General features: G+C 33.9%; 1 protein-coding gene across 8 annotated transcripts in view; it reads right to left on the reverse strand.

Annotated features, from left to right (window-relative positions):
• Positions 1–2,404: 2,404 nt before the first annotated feature.
• Positions 2,405–22,991, reverse strand: part of Tmem196 (transmembrane protein 196) — a 49,425-nt gene continuing 28,838 nt past the window's right edge. For 3 of the 8 annotated variants that reach the window (XM_013123952.3, XM_013123955.3, XM_040742302.1), the window contains 4 exons: positions 12,605–12,661; positions 8,769–9,023; positions 7,544–7,617; positions 2,405–5,163 (listed from right to left, as the gene is read on the reverse strand). In XM_013123952.3, coding sequence (XP_012979406.1) covers positions 5,157–5,163; positions 7,544–7,617; positions 8,769–9,023; positions 12,605–12,661 — 393 coding nt within the window. In that variant the 3' untranslated portion in view covers positions 2,405–5,156. Of the gene's footprint in view, positions 5,164–7,543; positions 7,618–8,768; positions 9,024–11,380; positions 11,527–12,604; positions 12,662–22,991 lie in introns of all 8 variants that reach the window. The other 5 variants (XM_040742304.1, XM_040742305.1, XM_013123953.3 and 2 more) reach the window with 3 other exon arrangements.

Raw genomic sequence — 22,991 nt, forward strand, 5'->3', positions numbered from 1 at the left:
TAAGGGATTTATATAAGAGGACTTATTAATGTACTTTGCAAACAGAAAAAAAGCTGGATAATGAAAACTTTCTGAATAGAAATATGGGCTCTGGACATCTAGACATCTTTTTAAACAGGGCTTATAGAGTATATATGGTTACAGTCAGTGGGATTTGTGTGTGTGTGTGTGTGTGTGTGTGTGTGTGTGTGTGTGTGAGTGTGTATGGTGTATTGTCAGGGTTAGGTTTTTATTGCTGTGATAAAAATACTAGACAAAAATAAACATGGAAAAGAAAGGGATTTTTTTTTTTGTTTACAGGTTATAATCCCTCATCAGGGGAAGTTCAGGAAGAAACCAAAGGCAGGCACCTGGGAGCAGGCACTGAAGCAGAGACTGTGAAAGAGCATTACTTTCTGGTTTGCTCCCAATGGATTGTCAGCCTGCTTTTTAAAATACCACCTAAGACAACCACCTATAAGGTGGGTCCTTTTCCACCAAAAATTAATAAAAAATACACCCTACAAAATTGCCTGGAGAAAATCTGATGGAGGCATTTTCTCAGTTGTAGTTCTTTTTCCCAGTTAACTCTACCTTGTACCAAATTGACAAAAATCTAACAAAGGCAGGTGTTTTTTTTTTTATTCCTAAGCTTATTTATAGTACAGAATGAGGACAAGTAAGAGCCAGTAGAGCTATCCAAAATGAAAGGCAAGCTTTAAGTCCTTAGAATTCTTACTCAGGATGCTATGGAATGATGCTTGAAAACCAGTATTCTGGTATGTAGGAGAGAAAAAAGAGCAAGGAGTGGTCACCCATTCTGATTTCTGATAGTTAACAAAATATTTTGGATGGCATTTTAGATTTTTCTGTGAAGTTTTAGAGATGTTTTGGAAATTCTCAGTAGCAAAACATACCTGAATTTTGGTAAGGGATTGCAATGCACTGGGTGAATGGGAAGTGAATCCTTTAACTACAAATAAAGTACGACTTTGAAAATCAATAATCTTTAGTTGATATAAAAAAAAAGATGTCCCTTCATCCTCTAAGACTTGCAACTATGGATGTCTACTTTTGCTATAATTAGATGATAGACAATATTAAACTGCCACAATCTCAAGACAGTTTTCATCATTTTAACAACACATTGGAAAATAAATTCCTAGCAGAGACATCTATTCAATGTGTAGCATTCTCCTGGCAAAAGAAGTGAAAAAAGTCCCTCTGTACTCTGTGATGAATAACCGACAACTTGTGATTTATGGATTTGAAGTAATTGAATTTCTTGGCTGTCATGTACTTTGAACAAGAAATATTATATGTTTCCAGAAAGATTACTTAGAGAAGAAAAGAGTGATGTGATGCCAATTTTTGAAATTTTATTTGGTAACAGTGATCCAACAAAATGGAGCTTAAGATATTCTCCCTAAGTTTCTAAAACATGTTTTCTAAACAATCTTTGAAAATATAGTTTGGGACATAAGGTTAAACTTCTTCAGGACCAGGATCTCCACAATAGCTCATTTTGCCTGTCAAACATTGACTGTTACTGAGTTAGTGTAATCTTTCTGCAAGCAGATATTTAAAAGTAGAAAAAAAGAACTATTGATTCTCTAAAGCAAGTTCTTGATTTTACTCTAGGTAGCTCTACCACCACATTCAGTAGCTTGTACTAGTTCTGATAAGTCTGTGGATGTGTTTAATCTATGTAGAATTTTTACTGACTGTGGAAGAACCTGAAAAGGGACTGAAGAAGACATTGAAAACCTAACTGTAATACTTTAGAATGATGATTATGTTGCTTATCCATGTCAGTTCTGAATTTGTGGACACCACTAAAACTGGCTGCACCAAATTGTGTTCAAGAGTTTTCTACATGGTTCTAAATTGGGTAATATTACCCCAACAAGAAAAACATAAATTTGTGTTAAGATACTGCTTGGTTGTTAGAATAACTGATTCATTTTATGGCATTTAGAACATATGAAATGGAAACTAATTGAACTTGAGATATATGTGAGTCTTTAAAATGAGTCATTGCCACACCAAATGCTGATGGCAACTGATTTGGGAAATTCAAGTAGGACATCAGAATTTTCTTTAATTTGTAATCTCAATATTGCCTGTAGTTCTTTATGCCCCTGATGGTGTATACCTTATTTCCTCCAGAATCTCAGGGAGTTTACTTTACTATTTTCTTTTTTCTATATCTTCAATCTCTTCAGCCTCTCTGCATTAGAACATTTTCTCATTTTTTCTATGTCAAATACTCACCTTTCTGAGTTCCATTATTCTCTGGCTCTGACTCCCTTCTTCCTCATTCACAGGAACCTGTTTCTCTGCCAGTGTTAGAACAGTAGTTTCTTTGCATATTTATTGAAAGACACCATTTTTGTACTATAAAGAGAACGAACCTCATAGGCTCTTTAGTTTCAAAGCATACGGTTTTATTCCATAAACATCTGGAGTCATCATACAATGTTTCACTTCAAAACAGCTGTGTGTATATTGCACACATATGCACATACAAATATATTTTTAAATTTCCAATAAAGCCGGGCAGTGGTGGCGCACGCCTTTAATCCCAGCACTCGGAAGGCAGAGGCAGGTGGATCTATGTGAGTTCGAGGCTGGGCTGGACTGACAGCCTCGAAAACAATACAGAGAAACCCTGTCTTGTAAAAACCAAAAAAAAAAAAAAACCAAAAAAATTTTTTTCATTTTATATGTAAGGCATACTCCACATCCGTTTTACATATATTTCCTAATTTAGTATCACATTATATTTCCTCAAGGGTAGGTATGTACTAAAACTATGATGTAGGCACTAATGTTTTTTATTTCTTTTCAGTTTTTTTTGTCAAGATTAAAATTTCAATCACTTGCATAATGTCTTAACTTCCCCCACTTATCTCAAGAACTACCTAATAACCCAAGTAATAATTCCAATTTGAGTCATGAAAATACTGGTTTGAAATCACTGCTGTTTAAGATGTGTCTAGAATTGAACACACACACACGGTGGAATATTTAGATAACTGAGGTGTGTGTATCTCTTTTCAATTGTGTTTCAAAGCAGTGATAGCCTACATTGATCTTTTAATATGTGATTTTAAAATAAATCCAAAAGGCATTAAATGTATTGATGTATCTTGATGCTGTATGTCACAACATGTCTACAGAGAAATGCTACCAAAATTAGAGTCAGTGGTTTCTTCTCTAAAGATGAAGCTACCTAATGTATCAATTTGTTAGAACCATATATACACATGACTTCTGCATTTTGCAGTTTAGATATTTAGTGGCAAATATCATGCCTATATGTGGCATAAAATGAATAGTGATGATGCTTAATCATTATTGAGATTGAATCTATGGACATTATTTGTAATATACCAGACAAAAGCATCCAAACAAGTGGGGAAGAGTAAAAACTATGCCCAAAACAAATAGGGACCAGTTATTTCTGTTCGGCCATAATTTTCTAAGGAGTTTATCTCAACAGGGTGAATGATGATTTTGTCAAAGTCTCATGGTACCCTTAGACAAAATTATTGCTGTTATGTTAGCACAATGAAAACTCCTGTCTTGCTTGTGATTATAATGTATTCTTATACTGAGCACTAAATATATCAATTTAACTGTGATTAAATAACTCATAAAAATGAGTTGAAATTTGTTTAGCTTTGGGAAGTAACAAAAATATATAATGCATTGTTACTTATTTAAAAATATTATTTTGTATGTTGTCACAGATTAATTTTCAGAAATATCTCAAAGACCATTTACTCATTTATACATATTGCTAGTTGCTATTTTAATATTCCATTGTGGAAGAGAAGAATTGAATCTAGCTATATGAATGTCAGTTTATCTTTCAATTTTCTTATAGTGAGAATACCTTTGGATGCTTTGAATATATGCTTTCCCAAACATGACCAGTCTATATTATTTCATATTAATCATTAAAGGACACAAGACATTTAAATAAAATATAGCAAAGCTAGTGGTCACTCCACTTAGGGTGGTAAATCATCTTTCCTTCTATATAATTTAATTTGACTGAAAATTATTTGAAAGAAACATATCAGAAATAATCATAAATAATAATTTTTGTTTATAAGTGCAGAGTTATATGATTGAAGTTGTATTTATAAATCAATACTAACAATTACTTTTACGTAAACACCATAATCACTGTAAAATACTCCAAAACTAAATAATTTATATTTATGCTTCAATATTCAAGTAACTCAGCTCCATATATGTAAGCCACAATTCTATCTACCCACAATATATTTAACAAAAAGAAGGAAATAGAGTAAAAATTAAGTATGTGACCTTGTGTGCTTAGAAACCTTTGAGCAATGGCCTAACTATAACTGGTAGAATACCCCTCATACCATCACAATTTCTTTTCTATTACCTTTTTACATTCATGTAGCTATAAATATATGCTCTGTGTATTTTCTATATTTACAGTATATATACACCTATGTATAAACACATACTTTATTCTTAGCTTCTTTTATGAACATGCAGATGAATCTGCACAGCATAATGAAAACATTTAATTTCCTTACATTATATTTTCACTTGTTCAAAAGTGCAAAAATATCATACAGATCAATATTCTTTCACTAAAAATTACCTTTTATGCTGTACTTTTTGTAATTTACAAATAAATTATGAAATACAATTTACTCACAAATTGAAATTAATTATAATGTTGTTACAAGGCATTACTTGAAGTCATTTGTCTTTCAAAACAAAGACATCAGTAATTATTTTTAGTTCTTGATTAGAATATGCAATTACAATTCTAAAGCTCATGCTAGTCAAATGCTGCTTGTGTATAGTATTTATCAATGCTGTTCCATTTATTGTTCTGGAAGAGTCTTCTTCAGAACAACTTGTCAGTCTGCTGAAAAGACTAAGTTACAACATTTCTGTAAAGTTTTCACCCTATATAAAAGTCTGGAGGGTAAATGAGGCAAATTTGAGAAGGAATAATTTTAGTGGATGCTCAGCAAATGCAAGAAATGTTTTGATTGCTGCTCCCAGGCCTTCAGACTCTCCTGATTCATGAACAACCTGAAAAATGTTCAGTCTTTAAAACATTGATTGTACTCTTCCATTAAATATCAGTTGTGGTCCTCCATTACTCATGTTGTCAGTCATTTCCTGTTAGCAAAATAATATGAGTCAATTAAAACTCGCTTTCATAGTCAGATATTGATATGCTTAATAGAAAAACAGAGATTACAAGTCACTGAAAAACATTTTGGGGGGAAGGACAATGAGTGATACTGTTACTGTAATTTAGGAAATGAAATTTCACGGCATCTTGAATCATATGAAAATGTTGAAGTGACAGCCAAGACTTACATACAAAAATCAGTTCACTCTCTTACCACATGCCCAAGTTTCTCCCTTTTTCTTCAACTCACTTTTGGAAGGAACTAACCTAGAATGAACATGCCTGAATGATCAGGTTTTGCCAATACACAGCTCCTCTGTGAATCACATCAACAAAATTTCAACATATTCTGCAGGTGTTTATAGAAAAATAAAAAATGTGGTTCCTTTTGTTTATGAGCTGAAAGACATTCACAGTGAGAATGATATTTGTTTGGAAAAGGATTTAAAAATGTAACCTGGACTGACATTAAACTTGAGTGTACAGTTGTTTTGAACTTGCAAACCTTCTGTCTTAGCCTTCTGAGTGTTGAGATTCTGGTTGTAAACCATCATGCCTATCCAGGAAAATTGTATATAATGACACTATAATTTATATAGTATAAAACTACTTGGGCAATGAAAACTTGAGACATGTTTTTAATGTACTCATTACTAAGAAAGTAACAGGGAGTTATGATTATGAAGACATGGATATACAGACATGAAAAATAAAGTAGTAAAAAGAATTCCATTTGCAATTATAGCAAACATTTAAATAAATTTTAGATGATTTTAATTCATATAGTTCATTTATTTTTGTTTGTTTGTTAGGTTGGTTAGCTGATTTTGAAACAGGATCTCATGAAGCACAGGCTTAATATACATTTCTATGTATCTGGGGATGGCCTTGAATTTATAATCGTCTTGTTTCCACCTTTGCAACTGTAGAAACCCAGAAATGTGTTACTTGCCTGGTCTACAAGATGCTCGAGATGCTAGGTAACCACTCTACCAACTAGGCCAAATTCCCAGCTCCTATTTGTTAGCTATGAAGCCTTTCATTACAGAAGAAGCCATGAGATCACAGGCATATTCACATTTATCATAGTATATAGTATTATAAATAATATATTAGCATATAATATAGGCATGTATTAGCAAATTGTCTATTATCCATCAAGTTGTCTTTCTGAATAGCAGCAAATACATTTCAAGTGAAAACTACTGTTTTCATAGTCTTCTGCTTGCTACTTATTTCTGTTTTGTTTCTGTTGTTTCTAAGGATGAGCACAGTGAAAGTAGTTCTGGAAATGTAGGGGTCATTGGGCTGGTGTTAAGTTTATATAATAAAAAACTGAGTAATGGCAAGATTAACCAAACTCAATTCCCAAAATTATCATTATAAAATTTAATGAAGCACATTTTCTTATTTATTCTGCTAGAAGAGAAAGAAAACTACTTGGTAAATGCATAGAAATAAAAATTTCAGCTCTCTTTTCCATTCCCTAAATGACTGCAAATGAAAAAAAAATAAAGAAAAATTGCCTAAATAACATAAAATTAGAGTATTGATCTTTTAGTGTAAGATTTTAAGAAAAATATTTTCTAAAATCTTACAAAGTCAAGAATATTCTTAACTAAAGTCACTCAAACTCAGACACAGTAAAATTACTGATAGAAAATAATAGTGAAGGTTAGTTTTAAATGGATGAGTCTCACCATTTTATTTACAAATTGGCTTTTTCAATTTACTAAGACCTTACTCCTAATTCAGGCAAGAGCAGACTTGATTATTCATGAATAAATATATTTCCTTCAAATGAGATGCAAATGTAACTTCCTGTATTTCCACTTAGGCTCTTTGGCCAAACCAAGAGCCTTGACTATTGTTAACAAATGGAAATATGGGAAATGTAGTATATCAGATAATTTATGAACAGAAAACTTACATACAAACATTTTACTATATTAATGTTAAACTTTAGTTTTCTGTTTATCCAATAAATTGTCTCTACAAAAACACACAGTTTTTCTTTACCCAGACTCATCTATTATTAAAATCAAAAGTCTCATCTGTGAATGATGACACTGAGGCAGAACTGTGATGCAGCAGAGAATACAGAGAATTATGAATCATCCAAGCAGAACTGTGCTTGCATGCTTAGAGGCAGGCTGAATATTTGAAATACTCAACCAAGTTTGAAGCTGTAAGATTCTGCCATGTAGGTTATGTCTGCTCCTCAGAGTAGTCCTTCTAAAAAGGCTACTTTGAGGAACATACAGCATCAGTTCAGACTGATCCGCTGACATCATGGCTTTCTAATAGAGGCAGTGCTTCCTATAGCAACATTACAACATGGTAACTCCCTAGAAGTCAGCGTACCTTGTAGGTAACTCTGGTGTCGGGGGCACCACCGGGCAGCTGGGCAAGTCGGTTATTTCAATAGCCCTCAATCTCTAATATAAATATAACAATTATACAATAAATATTGAACAAATAAATACAAAGAAAAGCTAAGTAATACTAGCATACAAATATAACATAAAGGATCCGCCATCAAAATATGCAATTATCTTCCACCTTAATTTTCTATTTTAAAATTAATAGTTTTTTCTAATGTAATCTCAATTCTTTTGTTTTAAATTACATGTACAAAATGTCAAAAATTACTTCCTTGGGACAGTTAATGAAAAATTCTTCTCCTTATATATAGATAGTATATGAAATGAAGACAGATGAACTACAAAATAAATATTTGTCAACTTTAAAATAATATCAAAGAAATATGAATAACTCTTGATACTATTTCTTTTATGCTATGACTGTACAATTTTATTTTCAAGAAATAAATCAAAGTATAATTTTCCTATTATCTAGTGAGTTGATTTTTACAGTTGTTATTTTTTCTTCAATAGATGGAGTAACAGGAAGTGAATTTTGAAATGTATAGCAAATGTAAGTGAAACACACAGAGCTCTTTCTATACTATTTGTTCTTTAATGCAGCTAATACAACTTTCTGTTTGAATAGGCTTCATAAAACAATTATACAAGCAACACTGTGTAAAATACAGGCAAAGTGATCCAAATATGCATGAAGTGTAGATGAGAATTCAATGAAGCTTTATTAGGGTTGTAATATCTGCACTGATAGACAATGCTTTTTGTCTCTTAACTAAAGAGCCTCTTTTATGCTTGAGGACCAAATTTCCATAATTAAACACATTTACTTTATAAGCACAAATGATGTACTGAAAAAGAGAATCATGTGATTTCTAAAGAGGGCATTATTAAGTGGAGGCTGTATTTAGTTTATGTTTTTCCTCAGAATAGTACATGAAAATCCATATTTATAAGGTGCTTAATATTTTATGAAATGCTATTTCAGGAGTCATGGTTTTGAGTAGACAAAGGCTACAAAATTCTGCTTAAAATGGCTGTGCTTATTAATTGCAGAGAGAAACTAATTAAAAAAACTTTTCTTAACCTGATAGGGTCAAACTTACAAAATGTGATTCCCAACTTGTGATCTAAGCTTGTACATTGATTCACCTAGACTGTAGTGTTCATCACATGGCAGCAGTGTGAGGCAGAATGACAAAACTCACTTTCTCAGCCATTTCATGAGAGTGATGCAGGGAATGTTCCCTTTCTGAGAACATTCTCCTTTGCTCATAGCTGGCTAGACGGCAAGTGAGCCAGGAGGACAGAGTGCAGCCCCCAATCCCAATACACGCCAAAGACATGGAAGCAAGGTGCAGTGGGTACACAGATGAGGTCCTCTTTGTGACCGCCCGAAGAAACTGAAAATTCAGGATGCCTCCAATAAGTCCACAGATGCAACAGGCTGAAAAGAGTATCATCTGAGAAGAAGAAGAAAGAGGGTATTAACACGGAGCCTTGTGATGCTGCAGGCCAAGGATGGTAAACCTGCAATGAAGAGGATGTGTTCTTTTTGATTATAAGGAGGTACACCAGGTGTGCCTGTCAGTGGAGACTCCACTCAGACTAACTGCAGAGGAAGTACATCATAGAACTTCTAAAACAGAATCAATGATATATATATATATATATATATATATATATATATATATATATTGGCTTTTGGCTTTTGGCTAGACCCTGATGAAAATAATACCTATCTCTGATATGCATGCTTTTGTGAGAGGAGCAGGAATCATTTTCCTGATCCCTCCCAGAGGTCCTCTGCAAGAAGCACTAATACAATGTGGAAGAATGAGTGATGATCAAGTCAGATTCTCTGACTTAAATTCAGTTTCATTCTGTTATCTTTTCTAAGTATCCAAGTATCCATAACTTTCTACCAAGGTGAACTTGGGAGATTTAGCTCATTCTTTTTTTCTCATTACTTTTTGTGTTTCCCAAAATGGGCAATTTAGGAACTTTCCATAACTTGGCCCAGCATTAGTCAAATCTTTTGTTTCCCTGTGACACCACAGTGAATATTACACAGTAGCTGTTTGAAAAGTGTTGCTTGATTGTTTTGAAGGAATACAGAGCATGGCTTTTATTGTTGATCTCATTACTGACTTAATATGGATCTCTATTCATAGGGATAAGATATTAACTCAATCTAAAGAGGACCCTTGGCAACAGTAATATACTTTCTGTATTTGAAATATTCTGTGAATACTTAATAGATTTAGTTGACTCTTTAAAGTACTTTATAATAACTTTATTTGATTTAAGCAGATGGTCTAAATTACCCTATGATATTTAATCGATCTTTTGTAGGGTGATACTAACTTATTATCCACTCACATTTCCATTTTCTGGAGCATAGTAGCCAATTACACTCCTCTCCCCAGTTCATAGGATCAAGCAGGACCACTCATATACTATGCAAGCACTCTACGACTGTGCTATACCACCAACAAACCTTTCTTGACAGTTGATATGCCACACACATGTCATAACAAGGACATTTATAGTGTCCTGGAAATAATTTTGATTTTTTCTTGGACAACTAGTAGTAAAAAGTCATAGCTGTTTCAAAAGGCATTCCTAGGTATTGATCTCATCTGTTGTTTTAATTCTTTAGTACAAACAGCTTTATATCTTACTTAGCTTGTTTTTCTACATTATAATAATATATTGTTTGCTGTCAACAGTCAGCAGAGTTTGACAAGTAATTTTTGAGTACTGGCGCCAAGTGAGACAGCTTTGGTATTTGTGTTTTAATACCCTTGAGTGTATTAAGGTTTAACATATTAAGCATGGCATGGTCAATATCAAATGAGAGAGAGAGAGAGAGAGAGAGAGAGAGAGAGAGAGAGAGAGAGAGAGAGAGAGAGAAAATAGGTTGCTTTAGGAATATAGAGAGGAAAAATTTATCAAAGTAGCATTGTGAGCAGTTTCCTTGAGTGAAGTTCCAAGAGAGGGCCAGGCCATGAATTCATGAAACAGTACTAAAAAAAAAAAGATTGACAGGCAAAGATTTCTACCAGCCCAGTCATTTGCTTCATTTCTCCAACTTAATTCTGCCTTATTTATTGTACTTATATCATGATACTTATCATCAGGGCTAAAAACTCAATGATAAAACAATAAAATCTTTGTATATCAGATTGAATATAATGTCAAAAATTTATTACTAAACCACAAAATTTTCCACTTAGTGGCAGTGTGTATTTTAAAAGTTAAGTAGAATCAACCAGTTGCATCCTATTTTAAATGATACTCACTTGCCTTGCAGTTTCTTCAGTATAGTACATATTTTGGTGCTTACTCATACAAAGATAATATTAAATGATCATACATTCTAGCCTTCAACTAGTAAATGAATACTAATTTTAAAAATAGATGAAATATTTATTTTTACAGGAACACCAATGTGTCTGCTAATGCTATTCTCAGTGTCTTTAATAGTTAATGATACTGCATTGATATGTGTTGGCAGAATATTGTCACCTATGAATTAAAGTATTAGAATTAATGCCCAGGTTCTTAATAATGTACTATTTCAAACGCCGTTAGGCAAAGGATTCTAGACTGAAGAGATATTAGTAAAGAAGACATGTAAAACATTTACCATACAACTGGAAATCCTTGGGACTATGCACCAATTGTGGATTTCAGAAAAAAAGCAGGAAGATAATGCACTGTCTAATGGTAACTACATCTAGCATTTACATGGAAACTTTGCATAAAGGTTACCTTTATAACTTATAAGAGAATTAGAAAGACAGTGAAGACATACATCTTAAAATTAAATCATCCCCTCTCCTCCATCCATGCCTTCCATTCATTTTTGTCTTCTTTTAATTTCTTCTCCAAACAAGCTGTTCCAACACAACCATAACAGGTATTGATAGTTAAAAAGTATATAAAGAATAAAGGCCACACCTAAAGAATGATGGGAGAATTATAGATGTCAACTAGAAATATAAACATATTTCCTCAAACGTTCACATTACCTTCAAATGTTTAACAATTATACTACACACGACTGTCATAGTGAATGCTTCATTTGTCTTCCCTAAATAGATATCATCACAAAGAAAGACATTAGAGAAATATGGAAGATGAGCATGACTTGGAGGATCCTTCCTTACTGCTCTGCTTGCACACCTGACCTTGTCATTGGAAAACTTACTTTGAGTTCAAAGAACATTCTCCATAGTTCTTGTGTAATTAAATTTACCAATTAGTAAAAATTTATGCCTTTTCCTTCTTTTCAACTCTCATAAAATGCCATAAGGGCAGAAGGGAGTCCACACTTCAGTATGTAGGGCTCCCTTACAGCCAGTATCGGAGTTAACAGGGAGCACGTTGCCTACCCTAGAATCCTTTGATAGTACAACAAAACATCTGAAAATGATTATATGCGTATTCACAGTAATAAAAATGTATTAAACAAATATTAAAAATGAATTAACTGCAACCATAGAACCACAACTGTCTTGGTGCTTTGCAAAATTAGCTTCTTAGTCATAAAATGTAAGCAGTCCTTAGGCCCAGATCCATATTTAACCATTTCAATTTCCCACAGAATAAGTTTTATGTTTACTAGCTGCCTGAAGGACCCAGGTGGTTGCTTGGAAGTCTCTAAATGGAAAAATGTAAAGACTCTCCTGCATAGCAAACATTAAAGTTTGAATATTCAAGTATTTAAGGAGTGTATAAAAGCTTTTCAGGGACTTTATTTTTTTTCTTATCTCTAATATTCTTGATAGCTTTCTTTGAAACAATAAGCCCAAGATTTCCTTCTCAGTTTCTCTCAGAAATGACTCAGAGATTAACACTGACTGCTCTTTCTGAGGTCGTGAGTTCAATTCCCAGCAATCACATGCTGGGCACAACCGTCTGTCATGAAATTTGGTGCTCTTTACTGGTATGTAGGTGCACATATGGCCAGAACACTATATACATAATAAATAAAATCTTTAAAAAAGTATAGGGTACAAACAAGGCAAAAACTTACAACAAGTCCTGACTTTTTTTTGGCACATAGTATTCCACATATGCCACAAAGAAGAAACTGCAAAAGAAAAAAAGAATTATTATATTTACATAGAGAGGAGAAGCTTAGATTTTTTTAACTCATTATAATTCATTCATGGCAATTGCTCCCAGGAAGCATACATATTTCAGATTACTATCAAAACAAACAAACAAAAAACTTGTAGAATATCAAAGGCTAACATTTATTCATTTATTGTAAAAAATAATTGTGCGACTTAAGCAAAACTTAAATCAGTTTGTCACCAGGAAGAAAATGTGAAGTAAACAAACTCAAATTCTGTTCCTCTTGTTTCATTTAAATGTCATTTCCCTTTCTATTTTCTCAGAGACAAACATGTTATCTACATTCATTCATAGTAAGCACTAGGACCTCAATAAGTTATTACGTGGATAGAAAGAATAATCCAGATAAAATTATAAGAAATCAAACAAGGGACCATCCTCCATATAGATATTATTCATATTTCTCATTTTGAGACAATGATTCCATCATTCTGACAGAAAGACTGCCTCTGTGGACAAGTCCAAAGAACCCAAACAGATGAATAAACTAACGGCATACAATTTCATATACATAAGAAACTGGCTACAAAGCTGTTTCGCAGAATCAATTATGTTAAATCATTTACCCATGATAAATATATTTTGTGTCATTAAATAATCAAGAGTTTAATTTGTATAGAAATATTTAAGGTTGTTTGAATACAAATTTGTTTATACTTTAGTAGGGCTAACATTGTAGTTAAAATAATTAATAAATAAATAATAAGAAAACTAATATTTTTCAAATCTGCTAAGAAACTCTCTTCCACTTGATTTTTAATTTTTTGTTGTTTAATTCCTGTGATTCACATAGTGGAAAAGAATAACCAATTTCTTCAGGTTCTTTTCTGATGTTCATATGTGTAAATACCACACACACACACACACACACACACACACACACACACACACACACAAATTACATAAATAAATGTAATAAAATTTTCAAAAATTCTCAAGTCATACTAGTTTCAAATAAGTATTTTTTATCTGGACATATTTTTACAAAATACATACCACATATTCTAATTCTCCCCTGAGATAATGTGAATGTGAGGAATATATTGAAAAACAATGGGCATGGGAAACTTCTGTGAAAGGACTCTACCATAAGAGAACAAGGCAGTTATAAACCAGGTAGTTGACCCAAACTCCAGGAATCCAGTTGTAGAGATCCCCTGAACGTGGGTGTCAGTTAGGAGGCCTGGGAAATCTATGGGGCCTCTGGTAGTGGATCAGTATTTATCCCTAGTATAAGAATGGACTTTGGGAACCCATTCCAAATAGAGGGATACTCTCTCAGCTTAGACACTGTGGGGGAGGGCCTAGGCTCTGCTCCAAATGATGTGACAGACTTTGAAGATCCCCCTCCCATGGAAGGCCTCACACTCCCTGGGGAGCAGAAAGGGGATGGGATAGGGAGTTTGTGGGGGGCAGGGGAGGGATAGGGAATTGGGATTGACAAGTAAAACAAGCTTATTTCTAATTTAAATAACACACACACATACACACAAAGACACACAGACACACACAAAACAGATAGTATGTAGCAAGAGAAGGCAGTGAGGAGAGGATACATAAAAATTTGGTAAAGAACTTAGACAACATTTCAAATTACCAGGAACACTATAAGGATCATTTAATTCATCAAATAAGCTAGATAATCTTTCCAAATATCTTATAGAAATATTAACATGGAGTAATTTTAGTGTTTATATGTACATTTTTTGGAAAATCACACAGGAGAAATTAGTATAGTTTCATAAATTCAGAGAACTAAGAAATATTTTCTGAGTTTAAAACCAATGTCATGCTCCCAAATGTACCTTGGCCTTTTGTAGAGTATTTTGTACTGTTTCTATGCTACAGGCTTCAAGCTTATGCTCAAGCAATTCTAGTTTGGACAACTTAAGGATTATGTTCATTTTAGCTTCCCAAATTTTAGATCAAAGTATAAGCATGTCCTTCTCTTCAAATTTCACTAACTAATCTGTTATTCAACTGGAAGTCAATTCACCCAAATTCACTCTTCAAATAATTGGTAGCAAAGCAGTTTTGTGTTCCTTGGTTTGTCTTTAAATCTATATATACTGTCATTATTTGATTACAGCAAAGCTTAGAGGGCCAGAGATGCATGAAGAGAATTTTCTATTCCAGGTACTTGGTTAGGACATCTAGATCTGAAGAAATTTCTTCTTCCCACTTCACTTGGATGGAGCTAAGGGCTTGGGGAGGGAGAATGTAGAGTAGGAGAGAAGTTAGGAAACATTTTAGACTGATCTTTAGTTGAGTATTTAAAATACCTTCTGTAATAGTTATTTTAGTTATAGTATCTAAAATAATGGAAATTTGAAGTGCAGTTGAAGAGCTCTTGGCTTAAACTTAGTCATCAAAATCTATAGAGAAGGGTATCACCTCAACAAAGTAACCAACTTACCTTTTATTCTATTGTCTATCTTTATTTACAGCAAGCCATGGCATTGAAAGGGTACTTCACAGATGGTCTAATCTAGTCTTGGTAGTTTACAGATAGGGATCTAGAGAACTAGAAGGCCATACAAGTTTATCAGTGCTCTAAAGCTCACACATGCAATCAAAGTTTTTCTAAGTGTATGTTATTCTGTTTATAATTATTTACTGGAAATGATTTTCAAAAAGAGGTTTTAGAGTGCACATAGTATGTATTACACTACCAAAACACCTGCTCACCTATAAGGATACTCTTTGACCTTATTTATCAGTGTTAACATTTGCTGTAATAAAATGAGTGAAAGTTATTAATTGTACTATAGTCTAAACTTCAATATTATTCATCACTTTATAGGTGCATTTGCTAATTTGAAGTATTTTTTGTAAGTACTTTATCCAATATTCTCATCACAGAAATTCTTAAGTTAAAAAGTTGATGGTAGTCAGGGGTGTGTGTATTTGTGTGTGTGTGTGTGGTATTTGTTTGTAGGTACACTCGTGCATGCAGCTTGAATAATACACATGATTTTACTAGAAAAATATTAAGTGAAGGGAGGGGATTTTGTTTTCTTTTTGCTATGAAATAAAAGTGATACAGTAACCAAATGATAAGCTATCAAGTACTATACTATGAAATTAAATGAAGTAGAGGCATCTAAGGTCATCAAACAAAGTGAAACTATTGTGAAATTAGCATTCTATGTTTTATATGAGTAGAACCTTCTATGAAAGGACCATAGAAAATTTTGCTTTTGTTTGTGGTATAGAAACAAGCAAGATATAATTTCCACTCCAATATGCTGTCAGAATGACAGCTTTTCTAGAGCCCACTTGAGAACTAAGGTTCTAAAACAATAAAAACAATTTGATCAAAGGATAGGCAAAGTCCTCCAAAAAAGAAAAAGCCAGACTGTCACTTGTTGCAGAACATGGAATATATAAAATCACAGGTATCCAGTGTGTGTGTGTGTGTGTGTGTGTGTGTGTGTGTGTGTGTGTGTGTGTGGTGTGTGTGTGTGTTTATGTACAACACTGTTTCTTTCTTATTCCTTCTCTTTTAAGAAACAATATCCATAAGTACTAGAAGAAGACTAGCAAAGCCTTTCAATTTTCATGGCATGTATAAGCATAGATGCCAAATATAACTAGGAAAAAATGTATAAGAAAAAGTCTTCACCCAAGGAAGGTAGGAATCCAATTTAGACTAACATCCTATCTCTGGACCCTAGGCCACTGACATTGGAGATTAGTGGTAACATTGGGTTACTCACTATCTGGAGGAAGAACCAACCACAGGTCTTGAGAAATAGAATTTGAAGACTATGGCATCTCAAAGATAGTCATAAGAACAAAAATGTCATTTCTCACTAGAATGATTCTTTTCATATAAAAACTTAAATTAACATTAAATAAAACACAGAATTCTTAATATAAAGATCTCAAATTTTGAGCCAAACCATCTAGCAAAACATATTCAAACATCAGATTTGTGAGAATGACGTCACATTTGTCCAAGGACATGGTAATAGATCTAATTATAGAGGTGATGAGGCAGTCTAGACTTAAGAATGACCATTAATATTATTTCTCACTCTACATTAATTGCTTCAGATAAATAGATTTGCATGAAAGCTGAACAGAAGATGTGCTGTCCAGAAAACAGGAGAAGCCCATGTTTCTTCCCCCAATTTGCAGAACTAAAAACTGAGCTAAATACTTAAATAACCATTACTGTTTTACACAGTTAAAAAATTAGTTATTTTAAAGAAGTACAGAAATGTTATCAAGAAAACAAGAAATGTTAAAAGCTATAAAATTTATTAAACATAGTCCAGTGCTGGTCAGGGGCTATGTTTCCTCTGTAACTGGGTTGGAAATTGTATAAATTGGTCACTGTTGGCTCTTAAATAATTTTACTATACTTCAATCATTTCTCAGTTAAAAATGAGCACTATTAACTCTATTAAAATGATTACTTTGGAGGTTTACATATAAAATTCACATTTTAACAGTTTTCTTTCTTGCCATTGTGCTTATATGATTAGGATACTGTTCCATAAATCCTGGCTAGACACAGACCCATAATCCTCTGAACTGGAGCTTATTCATTTGGGGTTGCATTTATTTAATGATTCTTGTAAAACTATTTGTATAAAATGTACAACAATCTGGAAAACCTTTCCAAAGTCAATGGTTCTAAAGTTTGTCAGCAGCTTAATTAAAACATATTGGGAATTGACCATTGGAATGTTGAGTGGAATCAGGTGTCAGCACTTTTCAATCTTTCCAGGTGATTCCTGAATATAGTATGGACCCAAGAATCACATAACCTAAGAATCACATGCATAACTAATTGTGCCTTGCTTACCAGTGAACCAATTTACTTCAGCTTGTATAGTAGCAACAGCACTATGATTACTTTCAGAGAGATATGGAAAAGCATGAAGGCCAAATTAAGGGCTCTTCACTGGAGAAACATTGTCTAAGTTATAACATAAGTCCAATATGTCAGGGTTGTTTGATCTCTAATGGCTTTTAGAAACAGGTAATTATTTCATCCTCCAGTAATTTTAGTTCAACCTGGACTTTCATTATTGTTAATAGACTTTCCCTCCAAACCTTTGATATCTCCTAAGCTTTCTGTAACATGTAGTCTTCCTGCCAGTCACCAGGGTATACTCTGATTTCCACAAGACCACCACAATGTATATATGCCCACACAAATATAAATCTCTCTCTCTCTCTCTCTCTCTCTCTCTCTCTCTCTCTCTCAAAATTAAAAAGCTACAAGCAAAGAAAAACTCAGAAAACAGGAAAAAGGAAAAACAGCAACAACAATAATCCCATTCAAATGACACATTGGGGAAACTATTTCTAGGTATAAATTTCAAGGAATGTTCCAATAGAAATATAGGCAAAGTATATGAAGAGATAATTCCATAAAATGTAATTAACTTTTCAACATAAATATGCTTATATTAATCTATAATGACAGAAATATGATCTTAAACTAATACTAATTCAGACATGTTTTCCACCTCTTTTATTGACAGGTCTCAATGTTTAATAATAAGTTTTTAATCTTGTACAGTGTCTAGATAACCAGTAACATATGGTTTATAGATAATAGCTTGAAAGTCGCTTTGAGCAGTTATCAATATTTCATACATAAAGCACATGTATTCACACATATATGTAAATCTCCTTTGCCACAAGAGTCTCATATTTGAGAATTTATTCAAAATTACAAGCTAGATAAGTTTGTGCTGATTTGTTTCAGAATTGCTACTGAAACCATAAGAAGGATAATATTAACTGTCATTCATCAGAGAACTGGTTAATTCAGTTAAAGTTTCTAAACCTATGATAGAATGTTAGAAACACTACTTCAGTTATACTTATAAGAAAAGTACAGATATATATATATTTAAAGTACTTTTGACACAAAAGAACTGTATAATACAACTTACAGACAACTTTGAATACATATGTATACTAATTCTGCAAAACCACAAAAGAAATAATAGCTATTATTACCTGAGCTAAATAATGAAGAGAAAGATTTTCCTACTTTTGAGTAGATAAGTTTTTGTATCATAGTCAGGTGTTAATTATTTAGAAATGTTCACAAAGTGCCTCTTATTTCCACAACAGACAAATATTATGTAGGTAGCCCATTGGGATTCATTTGTGCTAATGAATCACTCAGTTTCATGTTCCATGTATTTTAAAAAGTCCATAAACAAGCATATTCTGGTTTCTTCTTTTTATGTGTGGTTTTACGAGACAGGGTTTCTCTGTATTGTTTTGGAGGCTGTTGGTCCAGCCCGGCCTCGAACTCACAGAGATCCGCCTGCCTCTGCCTCCCGAGTGCTGGGATTAAAGGCATGCACCACCACTGCCCGGCCATATCCTGGTTTCTTTTCTGTTGCTGTGATAAAGCATGTTAACTTAAGGCATTATAAGGAACTGTTGTAGTTTTAATGTAATTGAACCCTATAAACTCGTAGGGAGTGGTACTATTAGAAGTTGTAGCTCTGCTTGAATAGGTATAGCCTTTGGAGGAAGTGTGTCACTGTGGAGGTGGGCTTTGAGGTTTCATATATGCTCAAGCCACTCCTAGTGTCTTAGTTCACTTCCTGTTGCCTGTAAGATGTAAAACTCTGAGTTCCAGCACCACATCTGCCTGAACACTGTCATGTCTCTCCATAATGATAATGAATTGTAAATGAGTCACAACAATGACATATTTCCTTTATAAGAGAGGTTGTGGTCATGCTAGTCCTTCACAGCAGTAGAAACCATAACTAAGAAAAGGAGCAAAGGATTTATTAGGTTTTCATTTCCAGTTCACAGTCTATCATTGCAGGAAGTCAGAGCAGGAACTTAAAGAAACCAAGAAAAAACTGCTTGTTGGCTCACCTACTCCGAGGCTCATGCTTAATTACTTTTCTTGTATAGCCCAAGACTATATGGCCAAAGAATGGCACTACCCACAGTGGGCTATGCCCTTCTACATCAACCAGTCAATACAGTCTCCCAAAGACATGCTCCATTAGATGTAGGCTATCCCTAATTTGAGATACCCTCTTCAGATGACTTTAGACTGTGTTATGAAAGCTGGAGAAATTCTTAGAGAAGTAAAATAATATTTTGGCATGTAAGAACTCTGCTAGAGTGTCTTTAATCACAACACCAAGGTGCTTATCAATATAAAAGATTTGTTTTTCACAATGAATTGACATCAATTCAGATCAGACTAGGATTAGACTTTCCAGGCACAAATCAAAAGTACCAAAGGGTAGCTTTTCAAAAATTGAGATCAATCTTTCTTGAAGAAAATGAAAAATATCATGGAGTGGCATGAAGCTCACCGTGAGGTCTGCTTTCTTCTCTGTCAAATATACTGAAACAAACTGCTCTAGATTAAAGTGAGAGCAGGCATACCTTCAGTGACAGTCATATTAATCTTTAGATAAAAATGATTGTGTAGCCTCAAAATTCATAATAATAGCTACAATAAAGTTTTTCAAACATTTTGACAGCTTTTTAACCCTGCAGAAAAAAATGTGTTGGAAAAGAGATTTTTGCTTCAGGATAGGCAAGTTAATATAAAAACCACAGAATTCTGTATTAAACTTGATATGAACTCCATCTATGAATGGAATTTAATGTACTGTTTTATATTCCACTGCTGCCATTGCTCAAGTGAAAGATCATTTGTTTGTTGCCTTCCCCTCTACCACTGGCTCTTGATTTTGGAATAAATTTTCTATATCATGTACTGTAACTTCAAAGTGAAAGAAGAATAGACCAAAGTGAATTAATTTTAACCAGTTCTAAAACACATAACTGGAACACAATTTATTATTTACATAATCAAATTTAGTTAACTATCCTTTTGCCAAAAATATTTATAATTGTTCAGATAATTAAGTCTATCCTCAGTGAAACAGTTTGGAAGGTGTTGCCATTGTAAGTGTCACAATCATACCTTGTTTCTGAATCTTCAGATGCTTCTGATATGGTAATATACATAATGTAGGCTATATCAAAGTCAGTGGAAAGGATTCTTCTTTTGGTGGTAAAAATTGATTTCTCAGTCTCAAGAAAAGGTTTTTTATGTGAGACAGAAAATGAGTCAGGAAAGTTACCTATAAGTATATATTCCAGACTATAATTAACTCAGAAAGTGAGTTTTGCCTCAAGAATAAACTTAGAATAGCTTACCTGCCTTGTTGAAAGTTGAAAAGGTAGGCAGCACTTCAATATTCTCATTTGAATGCTAATGTTTACTCCTAGAATCTCTGAATTTCAGAACTAATCTTTACATAATAATTCTGTGTGAATATATATCAATCCACTACAGGGTATGCAATAGCACTCTTGAGATTTAGGTGGTATACACACTCCATGCCTCTTCACCATCGGAAGATTTTCTGGTTATCTTGACAAATGGACTTTCTTTTGCTCATATGACCTGAGTTGCAAAGCACTGGGAGAATATTTTCCAATGATGCCTTTTGTAGGTCATTTCAATATTCATCAACATAACCTGGAGATATTCATTATAAATACACTTTAGTGGACCCCTCTTAATTCAAATTTTAGTGGGCAAAATTAAAAATTTGCACCTTGGATCATCATTAAAGTAATTTGTATGCTACCTGTAGTTGAAGAAACTTGGCTGTAGACTCAGAGTACTGATTTACCTATCTACATTGGCTTAGATGGACCAATCCTACTATGAACTATTCAGGTTTGTAACCTGAGTCATTCTGTAGGGTAGCTAGGGAATATCCCTAAAGGGAACCATGATTGGTATCTAACATCACATCACAAACACAACTTAATGAATCAAAGTCCTGTTTCTTGAAAGTTCTCACTCTTCATAGAGGCAATTCATCACTTCATTCCCAGGTGTACTTTTCAAACAACTCTAGCAAGAGTTATGTTTGCTCATTCTTACTTTAGCCAACCAGAGTGGGGAGAAGTTAATGCTTCTCTTTCTAGGTACTATTTTAGGCATTTTATGTATTTGTTTTTCAAGTTATATGTGTTTTATCTTTTTATTGTCTTATATAGGTTATAAATTTAACAAATATTTCTTATGCTAGCAGTAATTGTGGAGCTGAAGAGAATTGTTTTTCTCTCCAGATACACAGGGAGAACCATCAATAGTGTGGTGTAAATTATTACCCTTTCTGGGGAACACTCCTCCATTGCTGGTGGGAATACAAACTTGTAGAGGTGCTGTGGAAATGAGTATGGTGATTTCTCAGAAAATTGGGGATCAGCCTACCTCAAGACCCTGCAATAACACTTTGGGCATATATACCCAAAGGAGGCACATTCACACCACAAGAACATTTACTCAACTATGTTCATAGAAACATTATTAGTAATAGTCATATCTTGGAAACAACCTAGATGCCCCTCAACTGAAGAATGGATAAAGAAAATATGGTAAATTTACACAATGGAGTACTACTCAGCAGTAAGAAACAATGATATTCTAAAATTGGACAGAATTGGAAAAAACACGCTGAGTGAGGTAACATAGACCCAGAGAGACAAATATAGTATTTACTCACTTATAAGTGGATACTAGACATAAAGCAAAAGATACATACCTAGCCTACAATCCACATCCCCAGAGAAGCTAGAACCCTTTTCTAGAAACATGTGGAAGCAGATGCAGAAATTCACAACTAACTATTGGGCCAAGCTCCTGGAATACAATTGAAGAGAGGGAAGAGTAATAATACTAACAAAGGAGTCAAGACCATGGTGGGGAAACACACAGAATAAGCTGACCGGAGTTAGTGAGAGATGACTGACTCTGGTCTGACAAATGGTGAATCTGAATAAGACCGAACTAGACTTCCTTAATATAGGTGACAATGGTGTGACTGGGACCATATATGAGGCCACTGGCAGTGGATCCAATATCTAACTTTAATGCACAAACTGACTTAGTGGAACCGATTCTATATGGAGAGATACCTTGCCCATCCTAGACACAGGAGTGTGGGGGTGGAGAGATGCCTTGGTGCTGCCTCAACGAGATGATGGGACAGACTTAGTAGGCTTCCTAGGGGAGACCTTACCCTCTCTGAGGAGCAGATGAGAGGTGGGGATGAAGAGGAGAGAGCAGGAGGAGAGGAGGGAGGGGGAACTGGGATTGGAATGTAAAAAATAAAATAATAAAAAAATTAAAAATTATGGCTCTTTCCAAGGCCAAGGCTCTCCTGTAGAAATAATGCCAGCTTGTAGATCTCGTGGTTTTGACTGGTTTGGTGATCTATGGTGAGTAATAATTTCTTCAGATAGCT

This window comes from Mesocricetus auratus, unplaced genomic scaffold (genome assembly GCF_017639785.1).
Source record: "Mesocricetus auratus isolate SY011 unplaced genomic scaffold, BCM_Maur_2.0 Super-Scaffold_15014, whole genome shotgun sequence".
NCBI classification, from domain to species: Eukaryota; Metazoa; Chordata; class Mammalia; order Rodentia; family Cricetidae; genus Mesocricetus; species Mesocricetus auratus.